The sequence below is a fragment of the Rhineura floridana genome, chromosome 8 (assembly GCF_030035675.1).
Source record: "Rhineura floridana isolate rRhiFlo1 chromosome 8, rRhiFlo1.hap2, whole genome shotgun sequence".
Lineage (NCBI taxonomy): Eukaryota > Metazoa > Chordata > Lepidosauria > Squamata > Rhineuridae > Rhineura > Rhineura floridana.
In genome coordinates, this window is record NC_084487.1 from 131,577,199 (window position 1) to 131,603,621 (window position 26,423).

The 26,423-nt window shown below is 44.8% G+C and overlaps 1 protein-coding gene across 6 annotated transcripts in view; it reads left to right on the forward strand.

Moving 5' to 3' along the window:
• Nucleotides 1–26,423, forward strand: part of FAR2 (fatty acyl-CoA reductase 2) — a 139,941-nt gene that overhangs the window by 97,547 nt on the left and 15,971 nt on the right. For all 6 annotated transcript variants that reach the window (XM_061582531.1, XM_061582530.1, XM_061582534.1 and 3 more), the window contains exons 6-10: nt 3,930–3,974; nt 5,444–5,562; nt 9,919–9,986; nt 15,124–15,295; nt 20,609–20,738. In XM_061582531.1, coding sequence (XP_061438515.1) covers nt 3,930–3,974; nt 5,444–5,562; nt 9,919–9,986; nt 15,124–15,295; nt 20,609–20,738 — 534 coding nt within the window. The remainder of the gene's footprint in view (nt 1–3,929; nt 3,975–5,443; nt 5,563–9,918; nt 9,987–15,123; nt 15,296–20,608; nt 20,739–26,423) is intronic.

The window sequence follows — 26,423 nt, forward strand, 5'->3', positions numbered from 1 at the left end:
AGCCAAAAGTTCTTAAATTAATTAAAAATCAGCCAAGCATTTTTTTTTAACTTTTAAACTGCAGAAGATGAAGGTCAGAGTATGGGGCAAGGTCAGTAATAGGATTACAGGTACTCTGTGAACATGGCTGATTTTTAATGAATTTCAACAGATTATGAGAACTCTTGACAGAAAAAAGTCCACAAGGGCTCTGAGGTTTTTCTCTCTCTTTTTACACTTTGAACTCTCGATTCTCTCTGACTGTTTTGTGTATCACCATGAAAATTTACAGGGTTGTTAAGCAAGCGTTTCTGAGTTCAGGACTATAAGTTTTGTAAGGTTTTGTTTTGAAATGAGCTTATGGGAAGCATCAGAATGTCATGGGGGTATTTTCAATTTAACATTGCAGAATGTGAAAAATCCACGCTGGCTATAGTATACAGCCACTCTTGTGGCTGTATAATATATTTTTAACTAGTACAATTCCAGCAGTGCAAGCTGCAACATAGATGCTCTTCCATTCCTTTTTCCTTTGTATGAATGCATTGCTCAATTTTGTTAATGCTTGGGGCTTTTTTGCCTTAATTTTTTTAACCTGATAAGACATAATTAATTTTTAAGGTACCAGAATTCACTGTTAACTTTCCCATCTCTACCCCATTTCGCTTTGTTTTTGTAATGTTTAACTGTACAAGCCTGTACATGTCTACTCAGAAGCAAGAACCATTGGGTTTTTATATTTTAATAGATTTATAAACCACACAATCGTAAAATATCAGTGTGGGTGACAAAAAACCAAAAAGGAAGTATAAGTATAAAAGATACACCAGAAATAGTACTGTTAAAATAACAGTGCCGTACTGGAAGATGATCAGTGGACAATTAATTACAAATTTCAGTCAGAAAAGGCTTGAGTAAATAATGTCTTGAAAATCGGGCTTTCGGCCGGGGTTTGGTACAGAAACGGCCTTGGTCGCCCTGTATGATGACCTCTGTCGGGAGAAAGACAGAGGGAGTGTAACTCTGTTGGTTCTCCTTGATCTCTCAGCGGCGTTTGATACCATCGACCATGGTATCCTTCTGGAGCGACTTACGGATTTAGGAGTGGGAGGCACTGCTTGGCGGTGGCTCTGCTCCTATCTCGGGAATCGTCTCCAGAAGGTGATGCTGGGGGAACATTACTCGAGTCCCTGGGTACTCCAATATGGGGTCCCGCAGGGTTCAGTTCTGTCCCCCATGCTTTTTAATATCTATATGAAGCCGCTGGGTGAGGTCATCAGGAGTTTTGGAGTGCGTTTCCAGCAATATGCTGATGATACGCAGCTCTACTACTCCTTTTCATCTTCCTCAGGTGAGGCTGTTGATGTACTAGACCGCTGCCTGGCCGCGATAATGGGCTGGATGAGAGCTAATAAACTGAAACTCAATCCTAACAAGACTGAGATGCTGTTGGTGGGAGGACCCTCTGCCCAGATGGTTGATGTTCGACCTGTCCTAGATGGGGTTACACTCCCCCTAAAGGAACAGGTACGTAGTTTGGGGGTCTTATTAGATCCGCTCCTGTCACTTGAGGCTCAGGTAGCCTCGGTGGCACGGAATGCATTCTACCAGCTCCGGCTGGTAGCCCAACTACGACCCTATTTGAGCAAGGAGCATCTTGCCTCAGTTATCCATGCTATGGTAACCTCTAGATTGGACTACTGTAATGCACTCTACGTGGGGCTACCTATGAAGACGGTTCGGAAACTTCAGCTAGTGCAAAATGCTGCGGCCAGAGTTCTCACTGGGACAAAGAAATTTGACCATATAACACCTGTCCTGGCGCAGCTGCACTGGCTACCGATATGTTTCCGGGCCAGATTCAAAGTGTTGGTTCTTACCTATAAAGCCCTAAACAGCATCGGACCGCAATACCTGATGGAGCGCCTCTCTCGCTACGTACCTACCCGTTCACTACGCTCGACGTCGAAGGCCCTTCTCCGGGTTCCAACCCATAAAGAGGCCCGGAGATCAACAACTAGATCTAGGGCCTTCTCGGTGGTTGCCCCCGAACTATGGAATGCCCTCCCAGACGAGATACGCCTGGCGCCTTCTCTGTTATCTTTTCGGCGCCAGGTAAAAACTTACCTTTTCGCCCAGGCTTTTTAAATTTTGTAAATTTTTAAATATTTTAATTTAACATTTTAAACTTAATATGATCTTAATTTAAATCTCAATGGCAATTTTATTAATGTTTTATAATTGTACTATATATATATTTTTTTCCACACTTGCTCATATTTTAATTGTGATTTTATTTGTTGTACACCGCCCTGAGAGCTTTCTGCTATAGGGCGGTCTAGAAATGTAATTAAATAAATAAAAATAAATAAAAATGCATCTTAAAGAGATTACTGGAGCATGTTTTATCTCAGATGAGAATGAATTGCACATTAAAGGGGCCACAGTAGTGAAAGTTCTACTACTGGTGGACACAATGCAAATGGAAGGAACTCTGGGCTATCACCAGGAGAGTCCAATGGGACTTACTCGAGGGCTGATCTGTATGTAGCCAAAAGGGAGCATCCAAACACAAGAGGCACAGATATCAGCAGCTTCAGGAACTCCAAAAGTTTGAATATAAGAGCCTTGAAGAAAAAAAACTAAGGGTAATCCCTCCCACACTCTGAAAGAAGGGGAAAACAACACCTCAGTGGCCACAGAACGTTGATTTACTGGAGAAAAAGGAATAAAATGGAGTACCCTGGAAAGGAGCATGGCTGGCTGCCTAGAACCCTGAACAGGAGCACTCCACACTGCAACATTTTTTGCAGGTCCTATTTTATTTTGCTCTTTTATCAGCAAATACTACAGTATCCCAAGAAAGATCAGAAGGCAAGCCCTTTCTCAGAGCACAAAGATGAAATGCAGTGAGGTGGTTGTACAAGAGATCTCTTCTTATATGGCCAACTCAGTGCGGAATGGAATAGGGAAGGCTGTAGGCCCTAGGTTAGAGGTGCACTACGCCTCTCTATTTGGCCAAGTGAGGCAACCTTTGCCAAGCTATGACCACCTGCTCTACACCTGACATGGTATCAGGTGTGGGGGCAGGTAAAGATATAGCTGGGCCATAGCTGTGCATAGCACACTGAATGGTTCTTTACAAACCCTGACAAACAGCAGATTATCAGTGCTTGCAAAGAGGCATGCACTTTGAACCCAGACAATCAGCTGATTATCTGCCCCACACTTGACATCATACCTGACCTAGGAGTGGTTCCCCAACTTTGTTCTCCCATAGACCACTTAAAAATTGCTGATGATGTTGATGGACCACGTAATTATTTTTCTGCCTGTTGTAGCCATTGTAGCACTGTCCTTGATGTGTGATTTTGAACTGTAGTTTTATTGCTTCTATTTCTTATATTGTATTTTATTGAATTACAATTTGCATTCCATGGAATTCTAATTGTAATGAATAACATACAATATACGAAATAGAAGAAGCAATAAAAAGCAATATAAATATTTAAATGTGAACATGCTGGGGACCTGCTGAATGAAGCATTCAGACCACTGGTGGTCCTAGGGGAAAGGGGGTATGTTTCAGGAGCGTACTGACAGCAGATAAAGAGGCTGGACTGTTCTTGAGGGTGGTAGGCACAGCAACTCAACACATTCCAATTTCTTTATTGTAGCTGAGAAGTAAAATTCAACAGCCACTGTACACAGAAGTTCAGTGCCACTTTAACACATCCCAGATTCTCTCTGACTCATAAGCCTTCAGCAAACATTTGTAATCTTTTCTCTGTAACCTTGAGTTTCTCAGGCAAAGTTCTGCACTTGCTTCCAGATTTACAGCCCTGAATATGCTTGAAGCATTTGCAGATTGAAATGAGCTACGCATAATCTCAACTCTGCTCCACCCCATCTACACACACACCTCATAATTTCTTTTCTTTTTTTTCCAGGGTTGGATTGATCAGTTCAGTGGAACAAGCGTTTTCATTATTGCGGTATGTATAATTACAAGTAGGATTGACAGGTCTACTGAAACTCAAGTCGCTGAGATACAGAGCAGAGCCTGGCAGATGAGGGGATGGGGCCTCTAGACATAGGGTTTTTCATTCATATATAACTGCTGGTAATTAGTACAGTGTAATACTTTATATTTTATATCCTTAATAAATATGGTTTATTTAATGTTGTTTAAAACAGAGTTCTTGCAGATGGAGTTTGTGGTATAATTTAAACCAGGGGTTTCTAGCCAGTGGGCCAAATCTTAATCTCCCCACCCCTGGTGGGCCAAATTTCATAGGGGAACACCCATCTGTCAATCATCTGATGCCATAGTGACATCAGATTAAGCTGTGCTTTGAAGTCCTGGTTGTCAGGACTTCCAAGCACAGAGCAGGGCTGTATAAAAACCCTCTGTAAGCGGCACTGAGATTTTCAGAACTTTAAAGAGCAGTGCAGGGCTGTTGGGGAAAAGGTTTTCAAACAGCCTTGTGCTGCTCATTCAAACTCCAGTTTTCAGGGGTTTAAAGAGCAGCACAAGGAAGTAGAAGCAGTTTCCATTGAATGGAAACCTCTTTCCCCTCCTTGAGCAAGGCATGCTTCCACCACCCATCAGTTGATTGGCGGGAACAAGTGAGAGTTCACTTTAAGCTCCTGATTGTTCCTTTGAATCCCCGCCCTTACTTGCCCCACATCTAGTATCAGGTAAGACATCAGATGTGGGTGGGCTTGGCTCCTCTATAATTGCCTGGCAGGCCAGCTTTGGCCCATGGGCCAGAGGTTCCCCACTTCTGCTTAAGCAAACAGCAAGGAAGCAACAATGTGGACACATTCACTAGTATGAAATATAAATTCCCCCAGTTTCAAAACTCAATTTTGTGTTGAGTCCAGAGCACCTCAGATTAAGATCCAGCTCCAAATAGGGTTCAGCTCCATCACTGCCACTTACCTGGTATCCCTGACAATTATTCCTCTCCAGTTCCAAACAGAGAATACCCTTCCCATTGAGGAAGGCTCGCTGGCAACAGTGAAGGCTTGCTTGAGACAGGAGGCCTTTGCAGTCTCTCTATTTTTAGTTAAAGAAAGGCCCGAAATCAAGCCTTGCCTGTTGCTGCCAGTTATCCCCTCCTGAAGGGTTTTGGCTGCTTGGGAAGGTGGTGGAGAGATTGAGAAGGGTGGGCTTCTTTTCCCCATGTATGTGGGTCGTTCTAGCTTTCCTCAAAAATGCTGTGGGGAAGGGGGGTGAATTTTTTCAAGTGCTTTCATGGAAGGCTTGAAAAAGCAGAATGGTTTTCAAGGCAAGCCAAAGATAATTCACTTACCACTACAAAATAACAGTCATTCTTGATCAGGTGATGAAATTTGCCTTCAGTTTTGATAGAATCTCTTTCCTATTTCATGCGAATTGTCAGCAGGCAATGAAATTCTAACATAGAATATGCTAACTAGCCTTTTCTCCGTCACACAGGCTGGAAAGGGGATTATACGTACTGTAAAATGCAACACAGGTGCAGTAGCAGATATCATTCCAGTTGATGTTGCCATCAATTTGACCCTTGCTGCTGGATGGTACACTGCAGTTCACAGGTAGGACTGATGTTATGAACAGGCTTTCTAGCTTCCACCTCCCTTGTGAGCTGAGACTGCTGAGATTATACGGCCACAAGAGTGGCTGTATACTATAGCCAGCAGATTTTTCACATTGCACCATGTTAAATTGAAAATACCCCAGTGCCATTCTGCTGCTTCTCATAAGCTCATTTCAAAACAAAATCTTACAAAAGTCATGGCTTCCCCCAAAGAATCCTGGGAAGTGTAATTTGTGAAGGGTGCTGAGAGTTCTTAGGAGACACCTATTCCCCTGACAGAGCTCCAGTGACCAGAGTGGTTTAATAGTCAGCCCCACTCTTCCCAGAAAATTCTGAGGATTGTAGCTCTGTGAGGGGAATAGGGCAACTCCTTACAACTCTCTAAGCACCCTTTGCAAACTACACTTCCCAGGATTCTTTAGAGGAAGCCGTGACTGTTTAATGTGGAAAAATGTCTGGTGTGGATGTGATCAGGGACAGCTTTGGTTTAAATTTGGTTGGGAGACTACATGTATCTGCTGTAGAAAAAAAGGTGGGGGAAACTCCTGAAAAATGATACTGTTAACAATGATTGCGCAGGGGTAAATCCCACTGAACTCAATAAGCATGCAAATGATCAAACCTGCCCTCCCCTCCTTCCCTCTCTCTCCTTCCCCCTCAAGCCCCTCTTCCTTCCCTTTCTCCTTCTCCCCCATGGTTAGTATCCTAAGTATGATTGCACTAGGGTTAATCCCATTGAACTCTAAAAGCATACAAATGATCGATCCATTCTCAGCAAACTTGCACAGGATCCCATTTTTTACCTCCAGGATTAAAGAGCAAAGAAATTTACTAATAGGCAAAAAAAAACACCTTGTGGTTTAAGAACGTACCTGTAGCCAACAGATATTTTTACCAAACTTTAAAAAGCCGGGAAATTGGGCAGCTATAGTGAATGCACCAGGGGAGCAGGAGATCTGACCTCCTCTCTGAGATATTGTACTGCCCTATAAATTTGTCAAAATGCAAACACAATTTGGGTTAGTCTTTCACAGTCCAATCCACTTCCTGTGTAGCTTGGAAGAATTTGGTAACATGTGCCTCTGAGCATATGGAGAGTGGTGGCAATGCCTGCAATCAGGACTGAATCTCCAAAGATGGAGAATTACATTTTGTATGTTTGTTGGTGTTTTTACTTTGCTTCTTTTCTGTGTTATTACTGTTTCTAAAGAGAATCTAACCTAGAAAATTATATTTCACTCATTATTATTCATCCTGGAAATCTGTGTCACATTTATTTTTATTAATTTCAAAGCCCTTTTATTAGTTAATGTCATATGATTGTGGCTTGCCTTTTGTGTTTCAAATTGGAGGTTATGTTCTATTTCTATTTTGGGTGCATTAACAGTTGAATCTGAAACTGCAGTTTGATGTGAATCAGACTGATTACAATATGTTGCTACTTAAGCAATGACTAGCTGTTGGAAAAAACAACCTTGGCCTGCCCAAGATGCATGTGTTCAGCCTGCTGTGCTTAAACCACTTAAGCGAAAGTGGGCATGATCAATTAAAAGCATAGAGCACACCTAGAAATTTGCTAGAATATATTTCAGCTCTCACTGTTTTATCTTGTGCGAACTGAAACACTCCTCATTTCTGCTTGAAGCTATTTTGCAGAATAGTCAGTGCCATTATTCCACAATTGTTTCTGGAGTGTTTTTATTGTACTTCACATATTCACAGAAACAGAAGCAAAAGAAAATAATTTACTATAGAAAACTTCACTAAAATTGCAAAGTAAATCGAGACTTCCGGGAAGGGTGACTTCGCTTGTGCCTGCTTTTTGAGATGAGCTCTCGTCTCAGAAGAAGCTTTTTCAGTTTTAAAATCAGTCAGAACGTTCTTTTTGACTGGTAAAGATTTTCTCCCGGGCAGGGAGAAATGTAGAGATTAACCACAAAAGCCTGTTTTTGTTGGGAGGACTGGATTTCATTAATTTATGAGAGAAGGTTCAGCCAGCAATGCCGGACGGATTTCCAAACAAGCTCTAACTGATTAAGCGACTCAGGCCCACCCCCCATGACATCACTCGGGCCCGCCCCTAAAATCTCAGGTTTTGGGATGCTTCTGACCTGGCAACCTTAAGATAGAGTGTTAATTATGAAGCTGGACATGCAGCTATGGAGGCCGAGCCAGGTGGCGGTGGCCTGGGCCAAGCTGTGTGCATCATGACAGGTGCTTCATGGGGCTTTGGCTGGAGCCTGGCGTGCCTGCTGGCCCTACAGCTGGTGCCCGGCTCTGCCCTGATGCTGGTGGCATGCTCAGCCGGTGCCCTGGGCGAGCTGGGGGGCGAGCTGCATGCCGCCTGCCCAGTGCTGTGCGTGCAGGGCCTACCTGCCAACCTGGCCTCCCGGGCAGGCGCTCTGCAGTGGGGCCGGCTGGCTCCAGTGGCTTCTTTTCATCAACAACGCTGGTGAGCGTCCTCCCATTTGAAAGAGGCGCCTCTGAGGCTAAGCGAGTGCGGAGTGTTTTTGCTCTTCACAGTTTGCCAATCTCACCCCCCCCCGCAAGTTCCCGTGCCCTGCTGTAAGTAACCCTCCGCGGGCTGCCTTCTGCTTCCCCCACCCCCGTGGAACTTTTAGATTGGAAGCTCCTGGGGGCAGGGACCTCTGTTCTTGTACCCTGTAAAGCACTAGGCACAGTGATGCCATCATATAAGCAAATAAAATAGCCCCCCCCGAGCATGGTTTAAGCAGGATGGGAGCTTGTTAAATAAATTCCAAGACAATTTTTGGGGTCGGCAGCAGGAATCACATTGAGGTTGTTACTGTGGGAATGGCAGTAGAGAGGAATCAAATGTTTCCACTGTCAAACATGTCTGTTTGTAGTTCATTGGGGGGGGAATCTAGCGCATGGGTTCCCATACCTTTTCCCCCAAGGACCACTTCAAAATTGCAGAGGGTCTTGCTGGGAGGGGACTATTAAGATGAGGGGGGTGTTAAAAAATGATCCGCCCCGGGTGTCAAATACTCTAGATACGCCACTGACTGAGCTCACGGTATTTCCGCACAAAAATCCACTCCTGATTACCCCCCACTTTCTTCTTTTCAGCAGTATAATGGTGGGGTGATCATTTTCTTGTTTTCATGGTGAAACAGGAGTCTGATATCCTCACTGATCTTCTGCGAGTCATCCTGAGATACACCAATACATTTTGATCTACTTTCTGCCCACCCTGCATTTAAAGTGCTATCCAAAAGCTAAACATTATGACATAGATCATAAAAAGAGATACTGCTGATTACTTTTTGATACTGAGCTAAACATTTCCACTGAAAAACCATAAAAACCACAGCCCAGAGCTTTCCTGTTTCCCAAATACCAGGAAAGGCTTTCCAGGGGACAGTATGTTACAGTGGGAGCAGCAGGCTGGAAAGCCCAACTGATAAATAATTTTCCCCACATTTATATTTTGAGTGTAGTTTTGTGGATTAGAACGCATGATGTCCTCAAGAAAGAATCAGGGGTAGCATGTTGGAAGAATCATTTAAGTTCATACTCTTTTAAGCAGCTTGTTTTTGTTGCAGCCCCCTCCTCCTCCTCAAAATATTTGTATATATAAATATTCAATATATTTAGGTCTGTACTTTCACAGATTTATCTATGAGTAAGTCCTGTTGATAAAAGTGGGTTACACAATGAAATCAAGTAATACTCAAAAGGGGAAGGGGCATAGCTCAGTGGTAAAGCATCTGCTTTGCATGCAGAAGGCTCCAGGTTCAGTCCTTGGCACCTCTAGTACAGCTGGGAGAAACTCCTGACTGGAATCTGGAGAGCCACTGCCGGTCAGTGTAGACAATACTGAGCTAGATGGACCCAGGGCCTGACTCAGTCATGAGGCAGCTTCCTATGTTCCTATGCCTGTGAGTCCAAAGTGCCCACCTAAAGAGGAGATTGCTCAGTGCATTGTTTGCCACTTCAGGCTCACCTTCTCCCAATCAGTCTCCACTAGGTACATGTAATTCTCCTGCATCTCTCTATCACATGTGATTGCATCAACTCCAATGCAGATGTGCAACATATTGCATCTCGGCATGAGTCGTTGCTCTGGGTTTGCCTCCTTCCAAGTTGGAACATCAGTGACTCCAACAGAAACACAGGAAATGGACTCATCTGAGTAGATAGTTATTTCCTTAAAAGTAAACCTTTTGAATGCAAGAGTTCCTCTGATTTTCATTCCTCCATTTTTAATTCAGAAAAGAAGCATGCCTCAGCTATTAGACATTTAGGAATGGGAAAACCGTTATGAACAATACTATTTTTTTGTTTGTTTTATTTCTCCATTTCATTCTTCCCCTCCTTGCTTATTTTTCAGACCAAAGTCAATGTTAGTATACAACTGTACAACCGGTAACATCAACCCATTTCGCTGGGGAGAAATGGGTAAGTTTTTTTTACAACAGGACACACATACAGCTATAATTCATGATCCTGTGGTTAATTACCCTGATTTAACCCTGTGACTTTTTGCTTTTTCCTTTTGTTTAATTTAATAATATTTTGGCAACATAAAAGGCCATCCTGTGCTCTGCTTCTCATTGCTTGTTCCAGTAACTCCAGAACACTCATCCATACTGTTGTCATAAGCCTTCACCTACAGTCCAAGTCAAGATAGGATTCAAAGGTAGAATTCAAAGACAAAAATATATTCTGGATTCCCATCTCCACAGGGACAGATCACGTTATCTTGTAGGTCCTTGTAGGTCCTTTACACTATTGATACCCCAACAAGCCAGGCCCAACCATCACTGGAAGTCTTCTCCTGAGGCAGCTGGGTGGGAGGGATAGTGCCATGAACCCAGCTCCCACTTCTCAGGGAATAAAGCCATGGATTTGATTGAAGTGTCAAAAGGTGAGAGGGAATTGCCCTCAGAGCCTCCCTTCAAAGGTCCCACTGCTACAGTACTTCTGATGCATTAGAAGTCAATTCTGCCAGTATCTCTGTGCCCTGAGGAGGTTGCATGGCCACCCTTTAACTCTGAAGACTCCACTGCAGAAGCTCTAATGGAATCATGATCTCCGAAACATAATTGGAGCTAACGACTGTTTCTTTAACTTACGATGCTTCTGTGGAACTTGCCATCCAGAATGAATGGCAGCACTATTTAAGGCTCAGTCTAGGGTTATGTGTTGCTACTTGCTATGAGCCCACATGCGCATAAACACATTAGACCAGCACAGTCTTTCTGCTAGGAACATCATCTGGAGTAAAACAGGGTGTCACTTTGGGAGTTGCTGCATCAATAGTTGGATACTTCTTCTGCCCATCACTTTTTCTCTACACATCCTCCTGCCAGTGTTTTTTGTTCTTGTTCAGGTCTTACCTCTCCTGATGCCTGAGACAATTCTAATGCTTTTGAAATTATGCAGTTCAGCTTCTGGAAATTTCCTCAATAAATCTTCCTCCCTTGTTGTGCATTATGCACAAAACACTTATTAAAGGCAGCAGGAAATTTCTTTGGAGCCAAAGTACAGAGTATGCAGTTGAAATCAGCACCGTGCATCCAAAAGCAGATATTTATCTACAGTCCAGCAGCAGGGGGCCAAAGTAGAACCAAGGTCCTTTGACAAAATAATCCATGAGCATTTAACATAGTGACTTGTGTCAGGTGGCATTGAAGTCTGTGAGTCTAAAATTATTGAAATGTAAGAATAATATTTTTAAATTATGTGGATTGAAGCTTTAGGGTTCTGAATCCACTGGTTCCAAAATTAAGTCCCAAACTGCATGCTATGGGAAGATGTGGTGCTGTGATACAAGTGTCCTCCATACATGTGTAGTTTGTGCCTGAGGAAGCAAGTGTAAATCTGCAGTGTTGCAGGTACAAATAGTTCTACAAGCAGCAATACCAGGAAGGACTCTCAACCTTTATACATGTCTACCCAAATGTTAGTCCCGTGGGGCCCTGCATCACCTTTCCTCCTTCAGACAGAATTTCTAATTATCACATTTCCCCCCCAAGTTACTTCCTTCACTAAAAGAGTAAGAAAGGGCAGGAATGTCTAGGCCACTTGGGTCTTATCATCTCCGCCCTGGGCTCCTACTGGGAGAAAGGTTAAGATATAAATCTAATAAATAAATAAATAAATCTCCCTTTTCAAGGCAGGGTGAAAGGTAGAATCATGTTTCTTGTGTACATTTTAAGAAAAGTGTCCATGTTGCTGCCCTGGGCTCCTACTGGGAGGAACGGTGGGATATAAATCTCATAATAAATAAATAAAATAATTTTTTAAAGAAAAAATTAAGAAAAATATGTACACCAGATGAAGTTAAGTTGAGCTAATCTGAGAGCTGGTTCACTAATTAGAATAGATAATAATAATACTACCTTCTTAGACATGTAAATAAAACATGAAATTCGTAACTGAAAACGATCTCCCTGTTCTCCCAGTTGGTTTTCCTGCAGAGTGCAAAAAGTGCAAATTAATTAATTAATTGCAGAGTGCAAAAGTTGATTGCAGCCTTTTCTCCAAGCTTTCTGTAACTGCAGTATTCAATTGATTCATATATATATATACACACACACTCAACATATATTTGCTGGAACAGCGGCAAAGAGGAGGTGGAAAAACAACCGCAAATTGAAGCAGAAGAGGAGAGCAACAATGAAGTGGAGGAACCTGTGGAAAAGGGTGACAGGAGCAGAATTGCTGGAAGATACTCTGCACCAGTGGAACTATGGAATCGCTTTCAGGCAGTTGAAAATAAGAATGAGGACAGCCTGCAGAGGAAGAATCACAGGAGACCCCACGTGACAGTGAGCAAAAGGCTGAAGCTCAGTAAAGCAGAAGCAATGAAACCGCGCCCAACAACAAGAAGAGCAATTGTAGTGGGAGACTCCATACCACGTGGGATGGAAACCCAAGTATGCCAAGAAGACCCATGGACTTGCCAGGTACGCTGTCTCCCTGGAGGACAGATAGAGATGTGACTGAAGGGCTGCCAACATGCATAAAGCCCACTTAATACATATCCCTTTATTCTCATCCATGTGGGAACAAATGATACTGCCAAGCAGAGCTACAAAGAAAACATATCAGACTTTGTAGCTTTGGGAAGGAAACTCTGACTTTGGGGCCCAGATAGGTTTCTCATCCATCCTTCCAGTACTTAAAAGAGGAGTAGAAAGGGGAAAGTAAAATACTCCAGGTGAATGACTGGCTATGAGGGTGGTGCCAACATGAGAGATTTGGATTTGGGGGCCATGGGCTACTCTTCCTGGAAGATGGACTGCTGGCAAGTGATGGGCTGCACCTCGCAAGGGCTAGGAAGAGTGTGTTTGACCACAGCATGGAGAATCCTAATGGGGAGGTAGACGTAAGCTTGGAGGTAATGATTGATGAGTTCTTGCACAGAAGCAGGAACTGAGAGAACAGCTCTAATGGGGCCTAATAACAGTCTTCATAAAAATGTAGGAAGGAAGCCAGACCATAAATCACATGGTCTTTGATGTATGTATGCTAATATCCGTGGGGAACAAACAGGAGCTTTTCTCCCAAAAGAGGGTCTAATGACCCTCCTGGCAAATGTGAAGTACAAGTTGAAGGGACAGGATTGCAGCTTGAGATTGATAGACAAATGGTCAAGGAATACCTGATCACTTTGAACGAGTTCAAATCTCCAGGGCCCAATGAGCTGCATCCTAGAGTAATGAAGGAACCAGCTGAAGAACTCTCTGAACCACTGTCTATTATCTTTGCAAAATCGTGGAGGATGGGTGAAGTGCCAGATGACTGGAGGAGAGCTAATGTTATCCCATTCTTCAAAAAGGGCAAAAAGGAGGAAGCTGTGAAGTACAGAGCAGTCAATCTGTAAGCATGATAAAAACCATGCTGTAGTTACTAAATCCAACATGGATTTATCAAGAACAAATCCTGCCAGATTGATTTTATCTCATTTTTTGACTGGGTAACCTGCCTGGTATACTGTGGGATTATGGTGGACATAATATATCTCAACTTCAGCAAAGCTTTTGACAAAGTGCTCCATGATTTTCTGATTAGCAAGCTAGCTAAATGTGGGCCAGTTAGAACAGCTATCACTTGGATCCACAATTGGCTACAAAATTATACTCAAAGAGTGCTTATGAATGGTTCCTTCTTGAACTGTGGGGAGATAATGAGTGGGGTACCATAGGACTCAGTACTGGGCTTAGTGCTCTTCAACATTTTTATTAATAATTTGGATGAGGAGGTGCAGGGAACGCTTATCAAATTTGCAGATGATACAAAATTGGGAGAGATAGCTAATACCCCCTGGAAGACAGAAACATAGTTCAAAGTGATCTTGATAGGCTGGAGCATTGTGCTGAAAACAACAGAATGAAATTTAACAGGGATAACTGCAAAGTTTTACACCTAGGAAAAAGAAGCCAAATGCACAGTTATAAGATGGGGGTACATGGCTCAACAATGCTACATGCAAGAAGGATCTTGGAATTGTTGTTAGTCACAAGCTGGATATGAGCCAACAGTTTGATGTGGCTGCAAAAAAAGCAAATGCTGTTTTTGGCTGCATTAGCAGAAGTATAGTTTCAAATCACGTGAAGTACTAATTCCCCTCCATTCAGCACTGATTAGGCCTCATCTTGAATACTGCATCCAGTTCTCGACACTGCACTTTAAGAATGATACAGACAGACTGGAACAGGTTGAGAGGATCATAGAATCATAGAATAGTAGAGTTGGAGGGGGTCTATAAGGCCATCAAGTCCAACCCCCTGCTCAATGCAGGAATCCAAATCAAAGCATTCCCGACAGATGGCTGTCCAGCTGCCTCTTGAACGCCTCCAGTGTCGGAGAGCCCACTACCCCTCTAGGTCATTGGTTCCATTGTTGTATGGCTCTAACGGTTAGGATGGCAACAAGGATGATCGGGGACTAGGAAAAAAGCCCTATCTCATTTTTGGGTTGGGTAACCTCCCTGGTAGACTGTGGGAATGCTGTGGACATAATATATCTCAACTTCAGTACAGCTTTTGACAAAGTGCCCCATGATAGCTAAAAGTGGATTGGAGGACAAGGAAGATCAGGGGACTGGAAGCAAAGCCCTATGAGGAGAGACTGAAAGAACTGGTCATGTTTAGCCTTGAGAAGAGAAGACTGAGGAAAGATATGATAGCACTCTTCAAGTACATGAAAGGTTGTCACACAGAGGAGGGCCCGGATCTCTTCTTGTTCATCCCAGTGTACAAGACACAGAATAATGGGCACAAGTTGCAGGAAGCCAGATTTCATGTGAACGTCAGGAATAACTTCCTGTTAGAGCAGAACAACAATAGAACCAATTCCCTAGGGAGGTGGTGGGCTCTCCGACACTGGAGGCATTCAAGAGGCAGCTGGACAGCCATCTGTCAGGTATGCTTTAAGCTGGATTCTTGCATTGAACAGGGGGTTGGAGTCGAAGGCCTTATAGGCCCTTTCCAACCCTGAAATTCTATGATTCTATTTGCTCTTGCAAATATGACATCAACACAATTAACTCTTTTGATGAAAACCTCTGTTCTCTGTTATCTTACAGAATATCACGTCATATCCACATTTAAGAGGAATCCCCTGGAGAAAGCCTTCAGAATACCCAGTACTAATATGACCTCAAACTACTTCATGTACCAGTATTGGACGGCTGTCAGTCACAAAGCCCCTGCCTTTCTCTATGATTTGTATCTAAGGCTAACTGGAAGGAAGCCAAGGTGACTCCTGATGTAGTATTATACTGGCAAGCACTATAAGGAAATTATTTTCTACATATAAGAAAAGAATCAGGCTTGTTTTCAGGCTTTCCTTCTTGATTGCTGTTACTGAGTTCAGCACTGAAGCAATAGGGTGGAGCCACCCAGGGAGGCCGAGGGGAGAGTCTACATAACATGCTATTCATTTATTTATTTTTATTTATGTATTGCATTTGTATACCACACCATAGCCGAAGCTCTCTGGGCGGTTTACAACAATTATTCTGTTGTTCTGATGTTCTGATTAATATTGTTACACGTACATCTGCATGTGTGTGGAAGGAGGGCAGCAGAAAAAATGTTGCACCAGCTTACAGAGGGTAAATGGATAGCCTTTTGGGAAACATAAAAGGATATATTCATTACAGTTATTAAGAACTGATGGGTAGTTTATTGATTGGAGTGAGCATTATTGTTGCAAAAAAAATGGAAAAATCCTAAAGTGACCTGTATTTAAGCTTAGCTAAATTCAGTGACTGCACGCAGATTTCAGTTGTGTATGTCGAAGTCCCAAGGATTTAAGGAAAAGTTAAGTAAATGTGGTCTGCATTGCATGTAGTGGTCAGGACCCAAAGAGCTCCTTTAGGTGTACTCAAAGATTTGGGCATCCCCAGTGGGATTTTTTACTCCTCACCTCCAGAATGCATTTAGAAGTTCTCCCAGCTTCACAAGAGGGTTGCCATTTTGCAGGGAGATTGGTGTTAAAGAATCTCAAGCTCAAAGATTCCTTGGATACGCAGAAACTAGTTGCACAAATCTTTGGATTCTGGCCGCATCACACATACCAAGACAAAATTAAGCACACTTACCCTAATTTGATTTCAATTAGCTTAAAGGTTTATAACTCTGTATTGAATAGTATCCTGCATATTTAGTATTAAAGGTGAACAGGATATTTAAAAAGACAGGAAAGGAGGACATGTATGAGGCAGTCTTTCAGGATATTTGAAGCCTGCTCTCTGTTGACCATAGTCAAATTCACTTTGTTCACCATATGGACATTTGTATGTGTGTGTTGAATTGGTAAATATTCATATTTTCCACAGGTAGCTTGCCATCACTTTGGGTTATACTGCCATCTAGCGTCCAAAGGCAAGAATGCACTGTAGTCAAAACCTGGGGTATCCGGCCCCTTCCACTGCAGTTTCATTCTTGCCTTCGTCCGAGGTGTTTGGATATCTACACTAGTGTGGCTAAGTTCTCTTTTTGTCTTTGTTTGTGGTCTAGAGTGTGTGATCTGAGTGCTTTTCCCCCTTTTCCTAGTGTCCTCCCCTCCTTCCTGGTTTTTGGAGTGTGTGGGATTGATTGTCTTTTGCTTTTTGTCTCTCGTTTTTTGCTTTACTGGGGTTCTTGGTAGCCTTGTTTCCCCCCCCCCTTGGTCGGGCAGCAGTGGTTGTCTCTCCCTTGCCTGGGAGTCCGTGGCTGCGGCTGCGGCTCCCCCTCCCCTCAAGCTTGGTGCCGGGAAGCCTGCGTTTGCGGCTTCCCCTTCGCCCCTCCGTGACTCTCCCTCCTGCCTCTGCCTTTCACTTCAGCGGCGCCTTGCCCCTTTACAGCTGGGAGCCTGCGGCGGCGGCTCCCTGTGTTTATAGTGCAGCTTGTTCGGTGGCGCCTAGCCCCGTCCCAGGAGGTGGTGGCAATCTTCCCCACCCCACCCCGGCTCATTCCGGCAGCCTTTTCTTGTCCTCCGGCAGCTCTGGAAGCTCACAGAGCTCCCTTGTCCGGCTCCATACAGCAGCGGCTCCTCCCGCCTGGCCGTTGAGGGTTGCGGGTGTCCACCTCAGGCTGCCATTGCCCCCTCCCTCTCCGGCCGCCTTTTTGATTTTGTGTTTTCTCCGGCCACCTCTAGCGGATGCCATTTTTGTTTTGTCCCGCTTTCCCGCCATTTTTTTCTTCTGCCTGTTTCCCTTTGTTTGAGCAGTATTTTTGTTTCTGAGTCACCAGAGTGTTTTGCTGCCTTCTTTATTTAGACAAACCCTGTTCCATAGCAAGAGCACTGTGCTACCGGTGGGAGCTGCATAGCCTGAGCATGCTGTTTTAAAGCGATACCGCACCTTCCCCATTGTGTACGTGCCATACTGATGCAAATTTGTTTTCTTGTGGTGCACTAGCCTGGACAGTGCACATTAGCGGTACCGCACCTTCCCCATTGTGTGCGTGTATCTAGCTTTGGGCCACACTGCATCAAAAAATTTTCTTGGCATTGGGCAGTGTACAGTAGCAGTCTCGCACCTTCCCCATTGTGTGTGTGTACTTAGCTTGGCCCATATTGCATCTCAATTTACTTTTTGGCACCCTGATCTGACCAGTGCAGTAGCAATACCTCCATTGGGGCCTGTACCCACCTCTTTTTAAATAAGGTGCCATAGCGAACCAAATATTTTTCTCTTGGCACCCCAACCTGCACAACGCATCCTGTGACTCACCGTCACATTGCACAAGATTGATATTGCACCTTGCCCACTGTGTGGGTGTATCTAGTCCCTGACATGGCAGATCAGCAACCAGAGGCAGCGCATACCTCAAGGGCAAGCCAACAGGGCAAAGCCCCAGTGCAGCACAAAGCATCTAAACACAAGCATTCCAAAGCTGTCACCAAGATGAAACATCTGTCTCCCCACAGTGCTTCCAAGTGGGCCCGATATGTCTCAGCCCCAACCTTAGAGGAGCCTGCTCAAAAAGCATTACCTGCTCTTTTTCAATCTCCTGCTGGGTCATCAGGGGACGAGTTTGAAGGTTTTCCTAGTCAAACATCTCATCACTCTGATTTTCCTCCCACCCCTCTGCCTCCACCAGTGCAGCCACATCTTCCTTTTGGCCTGTCCACAAGCATGCAAAGCTCCCCGTGAGTGGAATGGCTGTGTTTGGTTATGTTTAAGTGTGACCTGCCTCCCTTAGCTGAAAAGATAAATTAGATCAACACCACCAAAAACATCGCTAACGGAAAGTGCAAATCAAACCATTAGCACAAAAGTATTTTGAAAAAATGAAGCCTGAAAGCTGTTTTCTACATTTCCATTTTTAGTTGTTTACTGTTTTGATCAAGAACAAATGGGAAAGAATTTGTGAAAGTTCACCCAGATTTCAGATTGGTTTCAGATGCTTGTGTGAACTTCAACTCTCTGGCCATGTGTGGCACCTCTGCCCTTCCCCTCTCATACTGGTCCTTCCCCTCTTCTCTTAGACCACTGCCTGCTTATTTCCCAGCCAAAACCCCTCCTTTTCTACACATTTTGTGTAGAAATCCCTGCCAGAGGTTTGTGATCACTGTCATGAACCTGGATATTTTTCTGAAATGTTAAAATATATGTAACATGACATCATGGCTCAGTGCAAAGGACTCTGGGAGTGTCATCTCATTAGAGAAACAGGCCTCAGAAAGGGAAAAATGTTAAGTTTCGATTCCCAGCTGAAGACAGTTAAGGGAGGCCTAAACAGAGGCACCTGGTTATCTATGCTAATCAGTCAGAGCCTGGCACTCAAGGCCATTCGAGTCTGAGAAGATTGAAACCCTGTTGGGAGGGGGGCCTGGAAGGCGCAAAAAAGTGGAGAAACATCTAGAAAGGGATTACATCAGAAGACTCCTGATTGGTTAATTAATCTTGGACCGTTGGGTTTCTTTTCCCTTAAGTATAGGGCTTGAGACCCATAGCCTTTGTTCCCTCAGGAAGGTTCTAAAAGGTTCCTTCTGACTGGTGCCTATTGGAGGTTATCTAAGCAGGGTTCCAGTGCTTGCAATTGATGCTATTCTCTCTGAGGAGAGACGAAACTTCAACCAACTACCTCTTATGTAAGTAGATAGGTTAGCTAGGTTGTTATTTTCTTGTTGTGTGAATGAATTCTCTTATGTCTACCTAAAACCCTTGTTTGGGTGTATGTTTTTGAATAATTGTTTGCTGCTATGTTTTAATGTGCATTTACAATTTTTGAATAAAGCTACTTCTATTTAACCTGGTGTGTTCATTGAGGGTAAGGGTGGTTCTGAATTCAGCACCTTGACCATTTAGCTACACAACTACCAAGAGGGAAAAGAAGTTAAGCCTAATTCTGTTTTGTGGGGTTTTACCAGAGGTTTCTTGACAAGGAGTGTAAATTTGGCTCTTGTCTTATAGGACCTTGGTTTACCTATTTTCTGGGCTCAGAGTTCCCCTAGCTCTGAGTGGAACCAGTGACAGGGGTGGTGGCAGCCTACTTTCTACCTTACAAGGTTGGTGTTAATTTACATAGCCTTGGTAAGAGAGAATTTGGGATTTGGGATTCCAGAACAATTACCCTAAGGGTGGGAATTGGGTCTGAAGCATACTTCTCGCACCTTGAGGGGCAGAGGGGCATGACAATCACCACCTCAAAAATCTCTTCCTGCATTACAGTACAGACAGGCACAAATAAGAAATATATGGATTGCATAAAGGAATGAGGAGGGTTATGGTATGAACAGCACTACTGCATAACCCATTATTGATATCAGGAGAAAACTAAAGGAAGACAAGTAAAGATCTAAAGATCTGTCTGTCCAATGGCCCATCTGTCTCCCACAGGTGTCAGTATTAGATGCTTTAAAGGAGGGTTGGGGAACCTCTTTGGGCCAACTTTGACAAGTGGACAAGGCAACCCAACTGTCAATCACATAATGTCCTTATGATTTCACATGAATTTTAAAAACAGATATGTATTTAACAAAGTTTATAAACCACTTGATTGTGATAAAACTTCAAACATAAAATAAAACATGAAATGGTTGACAGGTGGGTTGCACTTGCAAAGCCTGCCGAAATCAGGAGTGTGGGGCAGCTTCAAAGAGCAGCACTAAGAGGGAAAGCGGCTTCCATTTACTGGAATCTGCTTCTTCCTTCTTGAGTAAGTCACACTCCTGCTGCCCATCCTACTGTGCCTTGCTCCAGCCCACTTTAAGCTCCCAGTTGCTCCTTTGAACCCACACCCTTACTTGCCCCACACCTGCCTTCATGTTTGATGTCAGGCCTAGGGCAAGTGCCTGTGGCTTTCCCAAAACAGGCTCGCGGGCTGCAGGTTCTCCACCCCTGCTTTAAGGAATATTTAAGAGCCTACAGAATGACCGAAGAAATCCATTCACTTTGCTTCTGATAATTGTTTTCAAAATTCATTTCAAGTGCAGGCTTAAATATCACTGGAGCAGGCTTTGATCTTGAGTGACCAGTCTTTTCAGAGGACTGTAAATTCTTACATGACTATGAAGGATTTTGAACAAGCTGTAGTAATTCCATCCATTTCACATTGAATTTCAATTCTGTCTTTCAGAATGATGAAGATCTTCAACCGTCTCCACAAGTCTATGAGGCTCTTGGAATTTTTTACCAGCCGTACCTGGAAATGGAATTCAGATAATATGAACATGTTAATGACCCAACTCAGTGCAAAAGACAAGAAAGTAAGCATTATACTAAACCAAAATATATTTGCAGATCCCCATCAGAGTAACAATTGTTGCATGTGGCCTAAAAGAAAAAAAAATCTCAAATTTCTAGTAGCACAAAATTCCATTACAACCAAAACTTTGGTTGGTCTCAGAATGGGTTGGATTGATTTTCAAAACAGGGACCTGGCCTTTCTCTCATGGATGACAGAGGTCTCCACGTGGGTACTGCAGCTCCCCCTACAGCTCGAAGACAGGAAATGCGTCAGGAAATGTTTTTTGCTCCTCCCTTCCTGCTGAGGCTCAGTTTCCTTTCCTGTCTCAGCTTGGAGCACACCCTTTCTGGCTGTCTTCCTTTCTGGCCTAGCTTCTCTCCTCCCTTTTGCCTATATTCCAGCTTTTTTCAGCCTATCTTCCAGCTATCTATTTTTCTTATTATTTATTATTGTTTTATAATAAAAAAAATATTTTACTTACCTTTAGTTCTCTCTCCTTGTTTCACTTTCATTTCTTCTGCCTTCCGCTCCCTGCAAGCATGGAAAAGACAGCATCTTACTCTTCAAAGAAGAAAAAATATTCAGAAAGGCAGGGCAGTGCTCAGCCTCGGCTGCAGTCAGCTCCCACCTGCCCCAGATTCCCACCAATGCTCAGCAGCAGCTGCTTATTGGCAGAGATGACCCTCTTGAAGGCACCTCTTCTCAGATGGACTCCATGGCTCCCCGCAAGCTTGCCAGAGTCAGCGAGTCCCCTCCACTTACCTCCTTACCGCAGGGGCTTTTAGCGGAACCGTTTTCGGCTGCTGGTGATGCAGCACCCACCGTTTTGTTCGACAAACACGAGGCGGCCTCCATTTTGGATCGGCAGTTGCCCGCCGCTTTTCAGGCCGCTCCTGCGCTACAACAAAAAAGGGCACTTATTGGAGCGGATGCTTCCCATGACTTGCCTTTACTACTGCCTGAGAATAGCGCTGTGGTCCTCTCGGCGACACGGCCTCCACGCTCCCCAGAACCCCCCCTTGTTCCTATTGGGCCTAGGGAACTGGAGCGTCTTTCATCTCACGATGAGGAGCAAAGGAGATACATTTCCCCAGTTCAATGCATGCAGATTACCCCCCATCCCAGCCTGGTTCTAATGCAATGCCTCTACAAATGCAGTTGTCCCTATCTGATCTGCTATCCCCTGCTGTATTGCAACAGCTTAAGGAGGCCATGATTGGGGAGCTTGTTACAGAATTAGCAAGCGGCAGGGCATCCAAAAGGCATTCTCCGTCCATACGGGATAATGCAGACATAACACCCCCAGCCTCCAAAAGACCCTCAACTGCACATCCACACCTTGATAGGGTACCTTCACCCTCCCCACATGCTGTTGCTAGAGGCCCCAGCACTCAGCAAGGCCTCTCTTTAGACGCAGGCCAGTCTGATGATGACAGAGATCCTGATATTGAAGAAGGGGAATGGAGCTAAGGCTCAGATATGGATGACACTGAGTCTGCTAGATTATTTGTAGAAGCTCATTTTGCCCCTCTTTTCCGTAAAGTAGTGGCAGCTTTGGACTTCAGTATGATGCAGAAACAACAGGAGCCCTTATCCAAGAGCTCTCTAGTACTCCCTGTCCCTAAGCCTTCCACTAGATGCATGCCTTTGCCCACCTCTTTTAAAAATATTTTAAAGTTAGAATGGGACTTGCCCCTCCAGTGCAGAAAGGTACTGACTATGCCAATAAGTATTATGTCCTAGATGCTGACATTATGAACCAGCTTCGCATTCCAGTTGTGGATGGGCCCACTCTACTCTCCCATGCCCTCTTGCAGTGGGATGGAGATCCTCAGTTAAAGGACCCCATTGAGCGCAAATCTGACACAGCTGTGAAGCGCTCTCACAAAGCTAATGCACTCTCAATAAGAGCCTCTACATTGGCTTCTGTATTTGCCAGAGCAGCGCTGTTATGGACCAAAGACCTGCTTGACGATGTTAACAGAGACCCAGCCAGACTCAGAAAGACTCTACTCAAGATATCTAGATCGCTGGCATTCATAGCAAACACCACTATGGACTCTGCCCAATTTTCCTGCAGAGCAATGGCAGCAGCAGCTGTAGCTGGAAGACATCTCTGGCTTAACCACTGGGATGCGGATGCAGCTTCACGTTCCAACCTAGCCTCCATCCCCTTCTCAGGTACCAAGCTCTTCAGCAATGAGGCACTCCAGGAAGTCCTTGTAGAGACCAGAGGTAAAAAGAAAGTGATGCCATCCCAAAAGCAAGAGGATAGGTGCACTTTTAAGCATCCTGCCTCTTCCTCTTCCTCTTTCCAGTCCTTTTGTGGCTCCAGGCTCACCACCAGGGCACATGACTTCAGAAGCGGGCGCTCCTACTGGACCAGGCAGAGATTTCCACAGAAGTCTCAGACCCCTTCTTCCAGGCCCTCCCCCAACCAAACTAGACAAGGACATCAGAACCAACAATGCTTCTAACTCACCGCCGACACCACAAGTAGGAGGTCACCTAACCCACTTGTTTCCCGTTGGTAACACATGACCCAGGACAAGTGGGTACTCACCATCATCAAGGAGGGGTACCTGGTAGAACTTACAGAGTACCCACCCACCAGATTCCTTCCCTCTCCCTTAGCCACTTCCATCAAAAAACACCAAGCAATATTAGGCGAGATTCATCACCTGTTGGATATCTCCGCCATAGAAGAAGTACCATCAGGAGAGGTTTTCTAAGGTCTTTACTCCATCTTCTTCTTGGTTGGGAAAAAGGATGGATCCTGGCGCGGGGTACTCGACCTCAAATTCTTAAATCAATTTGTGACCCAGAGAACCTTCAGGATGGAGACCCTTACGTCCATCAGAGAAGCTCTTCTTCCACGGGACTTTCTGGCTTCAATAGATTTAAAAGAGGCCTACCTGCACATCCCCATATTCCCATCTCACAGGCGATTACTCTGCTTCTGTTACAACGGCCGCCACTTTCCATACAGGGCCCTTCCCTTTGGTCTGGCTTCAGCTCCACGACTATTCACCAAGGTCATGGTGACGTTAGTAGCGGGTCTTCGGATGCAAGGATTGCACATATACCCATATTTAGACGACCTCATCCGGTCCAGTTCCTTCCATCAAGCCCAACAGGACGTCCACGTTTCACTAGACTCCTTGCAAGGTCACGGCTTTCTCATTAATTCCCAAAAGAGCCATCTATGCCCTTCTCAGCAGCTGCTCCACCTTGGGGCGTCTATAGACACGGCTCAACAGCTCATTTCCCTGTCACCACAGAGGGTCCAGAACATTGCCTCACTAGGAACTACTTTGTCCCAACTTCGATCCCCAGACGTGATGTTGCTTGCCAAACTACTGGGCATGATGGCATCAGCAATAGGGATCACTCCCCGGGTGCACCTGTACTCTCACCCACTTCAAACCTTTCTACTTCAGTTCCAATCAGACATTGCACTATGCAACCATCTTCATATTCTCCTTCCATCTCCGGTCAAACGCTCCCTCGCCTGGTGGTCGGAAATATGGAACCTATTGAAAGGAGTCCCACTATAGGATCCTCCCCAAACAGTAATCACCACCGACGCCAGCCTCCACAGTTGGGAAGCACACTGCCAGGGGCAATATGTTCAAGAACGCTGATTGACAACAGAGGGGACCAGAAACATCAACTGGTTACGAGTTAAGGGCAGCACACCTAGCTCTTTGGCACTTTGCGCCAATCCTCGCCTTTCTGGACGTCCTCATCCGCACCAACAACACATCAACTCGTGCTTACCTGATCAAACCAGGAGGTACCCGCTCAAGGACTCTGAACCTAGAGGCTACCTCAATACTACTGTGGGCAGAAAGACACCTGTCCTCAATTTCAGCAGAGTACATCTAGGGTCGCCTGAACATAACGGCGGATTGGCTGAGCAGACAGCAGCTCTTCCCAGGCTAGTGGGTTCTGAATGTGGAAGTATTCCAGTCTCTCCAAGCGAAGTTCGGCAACTTCCAAGTAGACCTATTCGCTTCAGACGACAATCACCAGACAAAGATTCTTCTCCCAATTCAGGAGTCACGGAGCAGAAGGACAAGATGCTCTGGCAGTAAGTTGGCCAAAAGGCCTCCTCTATGCCTTCCCACCGACTCCCTTACTGTCCAGAGTACTGAAGAAAATCAGTACAGAAGCAGGTGACGTGGTCCTTGTGGCCCCCTATTGGCTGAGACACCCCTGGTTCTTGGACATAGTTTGCCTGGCACAAGGCCCGCCACTTCATCTACCGGCATGACATGACCTGCTTCATCAGGGTCCTCTCCTACACCCGGACCCACAATGGCTCAGACTAACCATATGGAGATTGAGCGCAATAGGCTGTTAGCGTTATGATTCTCCTCAGAGTGGTGGATACCATCGTGTCAGCGAGACGCCCTTCCACCATTAAAAACTATCAATCTACATGGAAAGCTTTCTCCTCATGGTGCGCCACACAAGCTATCTCTCCAGAGTCAGCAGTGGCCACTCAAGTTCTGCAGTTCTTACAAGATGGTCTGAAAAAGGGCATGCGGCCAAATACTTTAAAACGACTAACATCGGCTCTCTCATCCATCCTGCTAGCTACCAGCAATACTTCTCTGGCTGCACATCCTCTTCTCAAAAAGTTCCTGCGAGGAGCTGTTGCCTTAAATCCACCAGTACTGCATAGATTTCCATCATGGAGCCCGCATACCGTCCTCAGCGCTCTTCAGAAACCTCCCTTCGAGCCGCTTGCATCCATTCCTCTCAGGGTCCTGTCCTTCAAATTGATATTCCTCGTAGCTATCACCTCGGCTCGCAGAGTATCTGAACTGCAAGCCCTCTCAATACAAAAACATCTGTGTACATTCCATAAAGATAAAGTGGTGCTACGAACTAACCCAGCCTTTGTTCCCAAAGTGAACTCACCATTCCATAGGCAGCAGGAAATAATTCTACCTTCCTTTTGTCCTAATCCCTCTCATCCCAGAGAAAAAGCGTGGCACTCCTTAGACGTTAGACATGCTCTGAAAGTCTACCTTTCTAGAACGGAGTCCTTTCGTAAATGTGATTCTTTGTTTGTATCATTCCATCCGCCTACTTTAGGAAACAAGGTCTCACGAAATACCTTGGCTAGGTGGATTGGAGCGTGTATATCTCTAGCATACGAAGCTCTGCAGCGGCCTTCCCCATTGAACCTTATGGCTCATTCCACCAGATCAGCCACTACTTCAGCGGCCTTCTCCACTAATGCCTCCATAGAAGAAATGTGTAGGGCAGCCACCTGGTCATCCCCGTCTACCTTTACTTGGCATTACAAATTTGATCTTTATGCATCAGCGGAGGCTTCATTTGGTTGCAGAGTTCTCCAACAGGTCCTGCCTCCATCTGACCCACCCTAGGTCGTAGCTTTAGTACGTCCCACGTGGAGACCTCTGTCATCCATGAGAGAAGGTACAGTTTGTACTTACCGTAAACGGTGTTTCTTCATGGATGACAAGAGGTCCCCACGACCCTCCCTAACCTGGCTGGCTATATGGGACAATATTATGGGGTGCCACGACTCTCCCAGACTGGTTACCTGTTTCCATGTTCTTACACCTATTGTGTTCTTTCGATGTGTTATATTTTCTATGATGAGCTGAGGCTGTTGGCAGAGCTTTACAAGAATGAAAACTGAGCCTCAGCAGGAAGGGAGGAGCAA